Raw genomic sequence first — 14,362 nt, forward strand, 5'->3', positions numbered from 1 at the left:
ATTTTTGCAGCATTATCCTTCTACCTGTGTTTGGTACTCGTGTGTAACATGCACCCTTCACTTTCTCTTGTAACACAGTTTTCTACCTCTTACATTTGTTTGTTTTCGATACCTGCACAAGTGCCACCAGTGCCCTACGTAACGTTTGTTCTTGTGCTGGAGTGTCTGCCATTTATTGCAGTATTATACCTCTACTTGTACTTTCGTAACCTGCAAACGTCACTTTTTCCTCCTGTAATGCACCGTTTGCTACCTCTTGTATTTTGTTTGCACACGATTGTCATTTTTGCTTCATTTAATGTAACGTTTGATTTTGTATTTTGTGCACTTGTAATGTTCTCATGTTTCAGTTCTGTTCCTATTGTGAAGCGCTCTGACACCTTCGGGTAAAGTCTGCGCTACTTTTATTTTTCCTTTCATTGATTATTCTCTTATTGTATTTCAAGGATTTATGATATATTGATTGTAAAAACATTTTTATTCATTCAACAGTCCTTTATTGCTCTTTATTATATTTTTCTGTATTGTCCATTTCTGTCACTTTTTTTTTTGAAAACTTAATAAAATTATTCTGAACAAGAAAAACGCATAAATAAATAAAAATAAAAAAATCATAGGGTCAGGCGGAAGCTCTTCCGCTCCCGGGCACCCGCGGGTCAGCCCCGCCTCTTGACCCCCTTTTTTGCCTGAGTCTATCATGGCGACGGCTGATCTCGCTGGCGTCACTGGAGCAGTTTAGCGATTGGCTGGGGTAATCCACTCGCCGCGCTGTGATTGGAGCAGCGCGGGGGTTGTTGTGGTTACTGGAGGTCACGTGAGGGCTTTGCGGAAGTGCTGCGGGGGCGGAGGGAGGAGGCCTGTCCCCGGTACCAGACCCCGGCCATGGCCGCCCTGCTGCTGCCGCTGCTCCTGGCCGCGCTGGGGGCCGCCGGGGCCGCGAGGGGCGAGGACGGCGACTGGGTGAAGCTGCCCAACAAGTGCGAAGGTGAGAGCGGGCGGGGCAGCAAACCCCCCCCCCCCATAGAGCCCCTCAACCCCCCTCCTCCCCCTGGAGAGACCCTCAGCCCCCCCAGAGCCCCCTACCACCCCAGACAGCCCCTCACCCCCCCAGACAGCCCCTCACCCCCCCCAGACGGCCCCTCAAAACCCCCCAGAGAGCCCCTCAACCCCCCTCCTCCCCCTGGAGAGACCCCCAGAGCCCCCCCCCCCCAGTTCCGCCCCCCCAGACAGCCCCTCAACCCCCCCCCCCAGAGAGTCCCTCAACCCCCCCCAGTTCCGCCCCCCCAGACAGCCCCTCAACCCCCCCCAGAGAGTCCCTCAACCCCCCTCCTCCCCCTGGAGAGACCCCCAGAGCCCCCCCCCCCCAGTTCCACACCCCCTCCCCCAGACAGCCCCTCAACCCCCCCTCCTCCCCACCGAGAGCCCCCACTTCCTCCCCGGGCCCCCCAACACTAGAGGGAAACTCAGACCCCCCCCCCCCCGGTGTTTCTTTCTTTAATGCAGTTGTATACAGTGCATTCTTTAGCCAAAGTTGTCCGAGGCTTCACAATAGAACCAGGCACGAGGAGATTTACAGGCTCACCTTACTAATACAATCAGGATAGTTAAAAAAGGAAAAATAAAATAAGAGGTGGCAAAAATTAGGTTAGTACAAGTATAGAATCCATATTTACAACATTGAGCACCAGAAGAGCCGAGCGGCCATGGGGGGCATGAAAGGGGTGCATTCGTGCTGGAAGTGTCTTTGGAAGAGAAGAGATTTGAGGTCCGCTTTGAAGGTCTGGGGAGAGGTGGTGGTTCGGAGGGATGGAGGAAGCGAGTTCCAGATTCGAGCCCCAGTGCCCCAGAAGGATTGAGCAGCCTTAAGTACCCTCCACTGGCTCACAATCCAGGAGAGAGTTAACTTCAAATCCCTCTGTATCACACACAAAATCCTTCAGGGCAAGGGTCCCCCCATTCTTTGAGCTCTGATTAAACCCTACAAATCCAACAGAAAACTCAGTTCCGACTCTCTCCACTTAGCCGACACCCCAAGAATTAAGAAGGCGTGATGGGGGGGGGGCGCCTTTTCTACTACAACGCCCCCAAGTTCTGGAACTCCCTCCCACTTACCATCCGGAGAGAAACAAACATTAAAATTCCGCGAGCTCCTGAAAACCTGGCTCTTCCCGTAAACTCACTTTTTCTATGTCTAAACCCACAGCACTGGGACGCCCCCGGGTAGCCAGGCGCTCTACAAATCCATTTCCTTTCCATCCATCTCTCCCTTTTGAAAGTAGGGGGCTCGAGCAGTAAGTTTTCAGCATTGCATGAAGGTTTACACCACCAGGGACCGCGGGCTCCTGCAGCGGCAAGAGAGCCCGTAGACTCCCCCTCCCGAAATATGACCCACCCCTCCAAGAAATAATCTGCTGAACTCTGGGAACATTAGCGTTAGTGCCCCCCCACCCCTCCATCGAAGCACGGAACTTTATAGGCAAGACTCAAACAGCAAGACTGCCCAGAAAAGTGTCAGCCCCCAAAGATACATGGACCCCAGAAATCTGCCCCCCCAAACAATTCCATCTCTAACAATGACATATGGAGGAGGAACCCCCGCACCCTAGTGAAGCACACTCCTCGCATCATTGCTTTCAATGGAAATATAAAAGTACATGTACTCTTACTGCTTAAAGTATCTTTCTGCTCCTAAGAAGTGCCGGTGCTCTCCCATTGAATGTATTGCAGCAGTGCTGAGAAGTGCCGGTACTCTCACATTAAATGTTTTGCGGCAGTGCTGAGAAGTGCCGGTACTCTCACATTAAATGTATTGCGGCAGTGCTGAGAAGTGCCAGTACTCTCGCATTGAATGTATTGCGGTAGTGCTGAGAAGTGCCAGTACTCTCACCTTGAATGTATTGCAGCAGTGCTGAGAAGTGCAAGTACCCTCACATTGAATGTATTGCGGCAGTGCTGAGAAGTGCAAGTACTCTCACATTGAATGTATTGCAGCAGTGCTGAGGAGTGCCGGTACTCTCACATTGAATGTATTGCAGCAGTGCTGAGGAGTGCCGGTACTCTCCCATTGAATGTATTGCAGCAGTGCTGAGGAGTGCCGGTATTCTCAAATTGAATGTATTGTGGCAGTGCTGAGGAGTGCCGGTACTCTCACATTGAATGTATTGCGGCAGTGCTGAGAAGTGCCGGTACTCTCCCATTGAATGTATTGCAGCAGTGCTGAGGAGTGCCGGTATTCTCAAATTGAATGTATTGTGGCAGTGCTGAGGAGTGCCGGTACTCTCACATTGAATGTATTGCGGCAGTGCTGAGGAGTGCCGGTATTCTCTAATTGAATGTATTGCAGCAGTGCTGAGGAGTGCCGGTACTCTCCCATTGAATGTATTGCAGCAGTGCTGAGGAGTGCCGGTATTCTCAAATTTAATGTATTGTGGCAGTGCTGAGGAGTGCCGGTACTCTCACATTGAATGTATTGCGGCAGTGCTGAGGAGTGCCGGTATTCTCAAATTGAATGTATTGTGGCAGTGCTGAGGAGTGCCGGTACTCTCACATTGAATGTATTGCGGCAGTGCTGAGGAGTGCCGGTATTCTCTAATTGAATGTATTGCAGCAGTGCTGAGGAGTGCCGGTACTCTCCCATTGAATGTATTGCGGCAGTGCTGAGGAGTGCCGGTATTCTCAAATTTAATGTATTGCAGCAGTGCTGAGGAGTGCAAGTACTCTCACATTGAATGTATTGCGGCAGTGCTGAGAAGTGCAAGTACTCTCACATTGAATGTATTGCGGCAGTGCTGAGGAGTGCAAGTACTCTCACATTGAATGTATTGCAGCAGTGCTGAGAAGTGCAAGTACTCTCACATTGAATGTATTGCGGCAGTGCTGAGAAGTGCAAGTACTCTCACATTGAATGTATTGCGGCAGTGCTGAGGAGTGCTGGTACTCTCACATTGAATGTATTGCAGCAGTGCTGAGGAGTGCCGGTATTCTCAAATTGAATGTATTGTGGCAGTGCTGAGGAGTGCCGGTACTCTCACATTGAATGTATTGCAGCAGTACTGAGAATTGCCAGTACTCTCAAATTGAATGTATTGTGGCAGTGCTGAGAAGTGCCAGTACTCTCACATTGAATTTATTGCAGCAGTGCTGAGGAGTGCCAGTACTCTCACATTGACTGTATTGAAGCAGTGATGAGAAGTGCTGGTACTCTCACATTGAATGTATTGCAGCATTGCTGAGGAATGCCGGTACTCTTACATTGAATGTATTGCAGCATTGCTGAGGAATGCCGGTACTCTTACATTGAATGTATTGCAGCAGTGCTGAGGAATGCCGGTACTCTTACATTGAATGTATTGCGACAGTGCTGAGAGGTGCTGGTGCTCTCACATTGAATGTATTGCGGCAGAGATGGAAGTGCAGGTGATCTCTCATTGAAGGTATTGCAGCAGTTATGAGAAGTGCCGGTGCTCAGTACCGGACAGTACCTGTCCATTTAAAGCCCTGCTTCACACCCTGCACACTAAGGAAGAACACGTATGTAAGAAAGTGGTTCTGTATACTTACCAAAGTAAGGTACAGTTTGCACAGAGTCCACAGTCCCCAGTCCCCAGAGGTATGGCAGAGGCTAAAGTTAGATATAACCTTACTCTCCAAAGTGGTAGCTTGGTCGAGCAGTAAGACAGTATCAGAGGACAGTGTAAAGCATTTGTTGTACACACTCAATCAGCAAAAGGTCTCACACCCTCAAGAACTGAACTCTAGGCCAATTGTTTTGTATCAAAAGATATAATTATTTTATTATAGAACCAACAAGGTATCAAAATATACTTTTCTCAATATGAGAAACTTTAGGTAATTACTTTCAAATAGGCAATAGACTGTTTAAGTACAATAGCTACAGTGGTTGCAATAGGCAACACAATTTCAAACCCAATATAAAATTGAGCTCAATGGATTTTGCTAGTTAAATGCAATTGATTACTTTATCGATTTTACTTTTCTAACCACAGGACTGGATCCTAGATTCAGTCCCAGGACATTTCCTATAAACAATAGGGTAAAAGCGTTTTTGTTACCATAATATTCTTTAAAAATCACTACTGTATTTTCAAAGTTGACAAACTTTTCAGTGAAAACCAAGCAATGTTATCCTATGGGAGGAATTTCAAGTTACTGGTAAGTACAGTTATAATTACTTTTTTGGTTCAGTGCTGGGCTGAAAGATACAGCACTGGCGTCTCTCCTGATAACAGGTGAGTAAATCGGAATTCGTTATTCAGCTGATTTTAGTTGAATATTTTAAAGTTTCAAAACTCCACACTTAGAAGAATTTCCAAGTGAAACCAGCCAATGTTAACCTATGGAAGGAAAATGAGTTATCAGCTTTTAGGTAAGTAATCGACTGGTAGAGTTAAGGTTCTGGGCATAGACTCTGGGGTCTCCCAGGGTCGGAAAGGTACAGTTGTTACACCCTAAGAGGCACAGGGGCAGCCAGGTGCAGAGAGAGTAGGCCCAATGTAATCCTAAGGAGGATAGGGGGCCTTCAGTTGGTGGCTGCAAGCAAGCAGGCCAAGCGGCTGTGGGAGCTGAGCTCCTGGTCACTTACAGAGGGCAAGTGGGGAAGCAAAATCGAGTAGTTGCTGCACTTCCAGTGGCACTCGGGCAGCTGGGTGCAGGGGGCTTTTGAGCCGTCGGGCGCTCAATGGAAGAGTTAAAAAGTGAACAAAGGCTGCTTACTCGGGGACAGAGATTCTTCAGGTGCGACCACCACTTCGAGAGGTAAGTTGGGATCTTGGAGAAGAGGTCCCTGTCCTGGGGTGAGTACACCCCCTATCCTGGTCCTCTCCTGTGGGATGGGGGCAGGAGCCTATCTCTGATTGGGCAGGGCTTCCCATCCTCAAGATGACCGGAGTCCGTTTGCTTCACCTCGCCTCTCCCACCTGAGGGGTGGAATTGGCTCAGGCTAGCAACCCTCCTTTCCTTACTCAGGGTTTCCCGCCAGTCTTCCTGACAGATTGGGGGTCAGAACTGGTGGGGGCCAGTTGCTGAGTACAGCAAGTGGCCTGAAGAAGCTCACAAAGGCAGCATGCCTTTGAAGCTTCCCCAACCCATCCTGGGGGAGGAGACATAGCACCTCGCCCAGGACAGGGCATTGTTGCAGGCCGGGGAGAGCGGATCGTTCTCTACCCAGGGGTCCAGTAACATGTCTGCTGTGTGGCAGCCTAGGCAGCCTCTCAGATAAGACGTGGATTGTAGGTTAGGTTCATGGTGCAACTCCAAGTTGCCCTCTGTCGTGCATTTGGCATTAAATCCCACTCTGGCATCAGTGTGGGTTTAATGTGCTGAGAAGTTTGATACCCTACTTCTCAGTTTTCACTGAAGCCATCATGGTGCTGTTGAGTTCGTAATGACAACCTCCCAGCACCATATACTCTTAATGGCATCACTGCAATTACAGTGCCCAGGAATGGCCGTGGGTACTGTAGGAGCACAGGGCTCATACACATGTGCCTACACCACTGGCATAGGACACCCAGCTCGAGGGGTGACTGATGGATGCCAGGGCAGTGTGTTTGTGGGCATGGCACACAGGGATGTGGGTCATGTGGCCTCTTTGTTTAGTTCTGCACCAAGACACGCAGCCTGCAAAGGTAGTGTGTTTGTGTCAGGGCACATGGCCTCTAAGGGTGGCACAATAAGTGCTGCAGCCCTTAGGGGTCTTCTCTGGTCACAGTGCCCTGGGTACCATTTACCAGGGGCTGACCTGTGGCCAGAGATGCCAATTGGTTTTAGGCTTTAGTACAGTTTTAGGGAAAGAACACCGGCCCTGGGCACCTGATTGGCATGAGCCCAGGGCACACTCAGTCAAAGTACATCAGAAATCTAGCAAAAAGGGGGGGGGTGGTATTACTGCAACAGAAACCCACTTCTTCACAACGTACGCTTTTAATCCACTTTTTTTCTGTTTTAAAAAATAAGTAACATGCGAGATCATGCCGGGATGTAAATGCTTAACTTAAAACTGTTTTAGCATTTCAATACATTAACTCAGCCCTTCACGGATCTTGCATCGGTGCCTTGGTTCAATGCATGTCAGATGTCCACCAACAGGCCATGGCCCAGACTTTCCTGACCAGCTCAGACTCTTGTAGCAAACACTGCAGGACGCAGGACCCAGCACCGCCAGGCTGCCCTGCCTGTGCCATGGCTGCCCTGCCTGTGCCATGGCTGCCCAGCTGCTGGTGTTTTATCTCTGACGGACTCATGTGTATTTGTATAGCACGTTAATCCCTCGTGAAGGTTTCCAGGCGCTTTGCAGGTGTCTTGCAGCTGTCTCCTGGTGAGGTTGCTCAAAGAGCCAGGTCGTCAGCTTCTTGCGGAGCTCGAGCATCGGAAGCTCTGATGTGGTCAGGGAGGTCGTTCCAGGCTTTGCCGGCAGGTGTGAGAAGGCGCAGGCTCCAGGGTTTGCAGATGTGGGGTATGTGTGCCAATGAGTCTCGTTGAGCAGAGGTGGCACAGAAGTGTGAAGAAGTGTATGCAACTGTTAACGGTATTCAGGGCCGGTGTTGTGTAGTGCTTTGTCTATCAATCAAGGATTTAAAAACACGGCAAATCTCCGGGAGGGTCTCAAGGTTCTGGAGCTGAAGCTGCTTCATGATGATCTTGTTCATTCAAACAGCCAGGTCTTGCATGTGTGTGCAAGGAAGTTTTCACTGAGTATGTTTGTGGATTGGAAGCCAGTGCAGTTCTGAGATGTGGCCTGCTGTGGCGTGATACGGTTGGTTAAGAATAAGTCTTGCTGCGTGTGTAGTGTGTTGCTGTAATCGAGTTTGCTGGTGATCAGGGCCTGTGTGACCATTTTCCAGATGTTCTCAGGAAGCCATTTGTGGTGTTAACACTGCCACACGTGTGTTGTGGTTAACGCTGGCACACTGGTAGTAAAGCTGCTGTGCACTCCTGTTAATGCTACAGCTCGCTCCCATAATACTCTTCGGTCAAATTAAGTTTGTATAAAGCACTGTTTCAATCGGCTTAACTAACATTTACGTGTAATAGTTTCTAGGAATAAAAGATGATCCTAATCTATTTTCACATCTCGGCTCTGTTCTAAAACTGCACTCTACCACTCACTGTCAGGTGTATGTGGTGTTCTGGCCAGGGACTTGTAGAAGTAACCCTTTTTAAGAAGACAGAGTGAAACTCGTGTAGGAAGCCAGTACACCAGCCGGCTGCTTGTGCGGCAGGCCTCCTCTTCTCACGCCAGTGTAGGCTTCCTCTTTTCAGAAAGGGGAAGTGGAGGCCTTATCTTCTCACACCCTGCGCCCTGTGGTTGAAGGCAGCAGCAGTGTGTGGCCGACCACGCAGAAGAGGGTGCAGGGCAGGTGGAACACATCCTCTTTCAATGGCGGGCGGAAGCTGCCCAGACTTGGCAGTGCAGGCCACCGGCTGTTCAGTCGCCACACAGGAGGATCCTTTGAAGAGGCGAATCATGCAGACTACACTAGGGAGACTCCTTTTCTGTCACCATGTTCTCTCTGTGCTCGTGTGCACAAATCGTCTTCGGCTAACACTTGCTGCTGGCATGCTCCCATTCCTGGTCATAATGGAAATACTTAATGTTGGGGTATAGGTGGGAAAAGTGAGTTCTATGTTCTAGTAAATAGTACTAAGACTTAAGAAGCCTTTGCAGAGGTTTACGTAAATAATTTAAAACAAACGCCTTGTTTGGACACCTGTCCCTTGCGAGCCGAGGCCATCTCGTGTAGAATAGATCGACCCACCAGCAGGGATCTTTCCCTACATAATGCCCCCATTATTCTGCTGAACGTCTACTTTTAGGGTGCATGAGATGTGTCCCACTACGTAGACCGTCCCATTCTGAGATCAGTGGCAGCCCCTTTGGGGATTGAGTGAACCGATTCTGTCTCCAGGTGGACACCTTCCACCCTCCTCTCTTGCCTCTCGCTCCCCAAGCCTCCCAGTGCCACCCACTGCCTTTTTGCGTCTATATCATTTTTTAGGTAGTCTGTTCTGAAATGATGATTAACGGGTCCTATGCTCACACGTAGGTTCTTCCGGAGTAGCGACACCTTCCAGTTGGACGCGTTTGGTCTCTGCACCCGTCTGTGATCACATGGAGTGCTCTGCGTAGCACATGTTGAGACTAGAGCAGATCACGTTGGGTGTCGACAAAGGCACAGTTGTCCTTTGGTAGTGAAGAGCGTGGCCTTGCTTGGTGACTGCCTGGAAGACAGTACTGTTGACGTACAGAGGTCGTAGACCTGTACAACAGTCTGTCATATTGGGCCCACTTCATATGGAGCACAGTCGCGTTCTTGGAACCAGCTGATGGTGCATCAGCCTAGAGTGGTCAGCTTGGCACCGGCCTGTGTGCTGTACACTGGAGCACGTGTAGGCCATGTGTTTTATTCACTTCTTCATAAAGTAGTAAAACCGAATAGATCAGTTCTTTCCTTTGAAACGCTGAATGTCTTGTTTTATAATCTATTTGCAGCTATTAGTAACTGCGAATTTGATATCTGCATTTCACCTCTGGCCAGATTCAGGTCAGGCAGAAGCGGTCCAGGGTGAGGTGCTGTGGTGCTGCTGGACACTTGCCGGTCTTAACAGGCGAGCACAGCAGCCTGCGTCAGTGACCTGAGCACAGGGCGTTCTTTACTGTTGAGTTGTGTACTGGATGTATCCATATGTTCCAAGTAGGTTCGAGAGCACGCAGTGAGCTGTCGGCAGAATAAATATGTGCTTGGGTGAGTACATGCTGTTTGTAGAGGTCAGTCCCTGTGATCTTGTGGACTCCTCAACACTCATCTCGGCACACTCGGACAGCAGGCGAGGTTGTTTTGTGTTCTGTAGAGGTCTACACCCTACCTTTGTTATCAGAATCTCTACTCCTCAATTTCTACACAAAAGGCATTTACAGAGGAGTGACTCCGTTCTTAACAAGGCTCACATTCATAAAACTTTGCTTGGGCAGTCGTCTTGAATCCTCTGAGAGGGTCCATTGGAAGACCTGTTGTATTAATGGTCATTCACTGCTGTTCTTTACATCTGAAGATGGATGGTACATCTATGTAACATCATTATAAGTTGTGCAGTAGGGTTCGGTGGCACCTGCTTGGTCTAACCTTTTCGATAAGAAAAATCTGGGCCAGTTCTGTACAGCAAGGTGAGACAGGCCGGGCCACAGAGCGCATGCCAAGGAAAATGGTGGAAGGATAATTATGACATTTAGTGAGTGAAGGAATGGACAACATGAGGTGCGTCACTAACACACCTGACTCTGCGGGTGACATGATACTGAGGTGTACGGACTCCTAGAGGTTCCTTACTAACACACCCGACTCTGGGGGTCGACATGATACTACGGGTGTATGGGCTCCTAGAGGTGCTACATTAACCCACCCGACTCTGGGGTTCGAATGGTACTACGGGTGTACAGACTCCTAGAGGCACTTCACTAACACACCCGACTCTGGGGGTCGACATGATACTGCGGTGTACGGACTCCTAGAGGTTCCTTACTAACACACCTGACTCTGCGGGTGACATGATACTACGGTTGTATGGACTCCTAGAGGTGCTACATTAACCCACCGACTCTGGGGTTCGAATGATACTATGGGTGTACAGACTCCTAGAGGTGTTTCACTTACGCACCTGACTCTGCGGGTGACATGATACTACGGGTGTATGGGCTCCTAGAGGTGCTACATTAACCCACCGACTCTGGGGTTCGAATGATACTATGGGTGTACAGACTCCTAGAGGCACTTCACTAACACACCCGACTCTGAGGGTCGACATGATACTGCGGTGTACGGACTCCTAGAGGTGTTTCACTTACGCACCTGACTCTGAGGGTCGACATGATACTGCGGTGTACGGACTCCTAGAGGTGTTTCACTTACGCACCTGACTCTGAGGGTCGACATGATACTGCAGTGTACGGACTCCTAGAGGTGTTTCACTTACGCACTTGACTCTGGGGGTCGACATGATACTACAGGTGTATGGGGACATGATACTACGGGTGTATGGGCTCCTAGAAGCGCTACATTAACCCACCGACTCTGGGGGTCGAATAATACTACGGGTGTATGGACTCCTAGAGGCGCTACATTAACCCACCGACTCTGGGGGTCAACATGATATTACAGGTATACGACTCCCAGAGGTGCTTCACTAACACACCTGACTGGGGGCCGACATGATACTACGGTCTACGAACTCCTAGAGCCGCCTCACTAAAACACCCAACTCTGGGGGGCGATGTGATACTACGTATTTACAGATTCCTAGATCCACCTCACTAATAAACCTGATTCTGGTTGGTGACATAATACTACGGGTGTATGGACTCCAAGAGGTCCTTCACTAACACCCCTGACTCTGGGGGTCAACATGATACTACGGGTGTATGGGCTCCTAGAGGCGCTACATTAACCCACTCGACTCTGGGGGTTGAATGATACTACGGATGTATGGACTCCTAGAGGCGCTACATTAACCCACCGACTCTGGGGGGTCGACTTGATACTACGGGTATACGACTCCTAGAGGCACCTCACTAACACACCTGACTCTGGGGGTCGAATGATACGACGGGTATGGAGACTCCTAGAGGCGCCTCACTAACACACCCGACTCTGGGGGTCGACATGATACTACGGTGTATGGACTCCTAGAGCTGCCTCACTACCCCACCGACTCTGGGTGGTGACTTCAAGAGGTCCTTCACTAACACACCCGACTCTGGGGTCGACATGATACTACGGTGTATGGACTCCTAGAGCTGCCTCACTACCCCACCGACTCTGGGTGGTGACCTAATACTACGGGTGTATGGGCTCCTAGAGGCGCTACATTAACCCACCTGACTCTGGGTGTCGAATGATACTACGGTAAACGGACTTCTAGAGGTCTTTCACTAAAACACCCAACTCTGGGGGGGGCGATGTGATACTATGTGTTTACAGATTCCTAGAGCCACCTCACTAACCCACCTGACTCTGGATGGTGACCTAATACTACGGGTGTATGGACTCCAAGAGGTCCTTCTCTAACATACCCAACTCTGGGGGTCGACATGATACTACGGTGTACGGACTCCTAGAGGTGCTTCACATACGCACCTGACTCTGGGGGTCGACATACTACGGTGTACAGACTCCTAGAGGTGCCTCACTAACACACCGACTCTGGGGGTCGACATGATACTACGGCTGTACGGACTCCTAGAGGTGCCTCACTAAGAAACAGACTCTGGGGGTCGACATGATACTACGGTGTTCAGACTCCTAGACGTGCCTCACTAAGAAACAGACTCTGGGGGTCGACATGATACTACGGCTGTACGGACTCCTATAGACGCTACATTAACCCACCGACTCTGGGGGTCGACATGATACTACGGGTATACAACTCCTAGAGGTCCTTCACTAACACACCTGACTCTGGGGGTCGAATGATCCTACGGGTGTATGGACTCCTCGACGCTCATGGTGCTCCTGCTACTTATTAATTCCAGACTAAAAGGCTGCACCAAATTAATTTTGCTAAGTTAGTGTGTGTAAAATGATGAATACATCCTTCTTACATCGTAATTTTGTATTTTTCATTAAAAGGCTCTTACAGCAACCTTTAACGAGCATTTGCAGTGCAATTAGTCTCGCATTACTGAAAGTTTGAGTTTTTGGCATTGCATTATTATTTGCAACACCAATAGATTTAACTTTCAGTTATGAGAGACCAATTGCATTTCAAATGCTTGGTCAAACTTGATCTTACCTCCAGGATCTCATGACGTTCTGCGGCAGGCCAGTGGCCTGTGGAAAAGGGCCTAAATGTTCCCCCTCCAGATAATGACATGGAGGGATGCTGCATTTGCGCATGAGGGGTGGAGGGTGTGTGAAGATCCAAGAGATTGCCAGAGCTGGCCAACGAAAGGCATTAATTGGTGATGTCTGCTGGGCAGGAACCAAGCGCCAAGTGGAGGACAAATACATAATATTAACCAACCAGAGAAAAGGAATTTTAAAAAGCAGCTCAACTAACCAACCAAAAGTGGTGGGTGTGTCCAAAGTCCTTGATAGCCCATATACTGACTACTGCTTGCCTAGAAGAGCAGCGAATACGCTGCCCAGGCTCGACCTAAAATGCTATGATCTATTTTGACAATTTGGGAGAAGTAGAGGTTGTCGTTAGAGAGGCAGACACCCGAGCAATTGGGTGATGAAGAATTGCTTTGCCATGATACGTAGCAATGCGCTTTTCTTTATAGTACACAGTACACATGACCTTAGTGATCTTAAACTTTTTTTATATTGCACCCCCTCCTCCCCCAAGTGGAAAAAAATCAGGCCCCCCTCAATTTTTTGGGGTAAGTCCTTAAAAGTGGCAATGTTGAAATGTGTCTAGACTTTTTAAAATATTGCAGGTAGGTTGTATTACCGTTTTGAAAAAGCAAGTAAAATACATGCCAAACACTATTCTGGTCAGGCAGCCTTACTATTGTGTAGAGGTATCCACAATGTGGTTATTAGAAATGGGGCTGGGGCTTTTAAAGAATATTTGGAGTCCCTTCCCTTTTTACACCTTCTCCCAGCCCGGATATAAATGACAAAAGATGTTCGTGATGGCCCAATACAGAATGGTTTATTGCCGCTCATGTTTTTTACCCTAAAAACAAAGCACTGTTATCAGCATAGTGCTGCTTTCAGGCAGAGCCTGGCACCTGCCCCCCCTGATCACTTGAAGCCCCCTCACCCAGCCCCCTCATCCCCATTCTTCATACCTGGCACACTGAAGCTCTACAGTGCTGAAGGCCAGTCTCGGTGCCCCCATCACCCAGCGACGCTTGCTCTCTAGCTATGTACACCCCCCCCCCCCCCCAAACACAAGCACTTAATCTGCGCCAATAATAGCCTGGCTGCCACCACACTGCATGCATTATCTGTAGCTGTGAATGTCTTCATCGTTGCAGCGCTGCTGCAGGCTTTGTTTGTACTCCTTACAGCTGCGAAGGGAGTGGGGAGGAGAGTCAGGTGGGTCTGCGACTCCTAGCTGTCTGTACCGCCCTACTATCTGCCTCTACCCCCTACAACTGCCTTTACCCCCTACCAGCTGCCTGTACCCCTTCCAGCTAACTCTACCCCCACTCGCTGCGTCTGCGTCCTTTAGCTGTCTCTACCCCTTCCTAGCTGTCTGTAGCACCCCCCAGCTGTCTACCCGTTCCCGCTGTCTTTATCCTCCCGTACATGTGCTTTGCTCCCAGCACTGTCTGCTCCCCAGCTTAGCTTTGTTGTGCCCCCTCCCAGGTGTACTGCAACCCTCCACCACCACTGGT

General features: G+C 49.4%; 1 protein-coding gene across 1 annotated transcript in view; it reads left to right on the forward strand.

Moving 5' to 3' along the window:
* Window positions 1-718: 718 nt before the first annotated feature.
* Window positions 719-14,362, forward strand: part of CNPY3 (canopy FGF signaling regulator 3) — a 69,708-nt gene continuing 56,064 nt past the window's right edge. Inside the window, exon 1 of the mRNA XM_086925818.1 lies at window positions 719-985. Within this exon, the coding sequence (XP_086781944.1) occupies window positions 883-985 (103 nt within the window). The 5' untranslated portion in view covers window positions 719-882. The remainder of the gene's footprint in view (window positions 986-14,362) is intronic.

Source organism: Lissotriton vulgaris, chromosome 6 (assembly GCF_964263255.1).
Source record: "Lissotriton vulgaris chromosome 6, aLisVul1.2, whole genome shotgun sequence".
Classification (NCBI taxonomy): Eukaryota; Metazoa; Chordata; class Amphibia; order Caudata; family Salamandridae; genus Lissotriton; species Lissotriton vulgaris.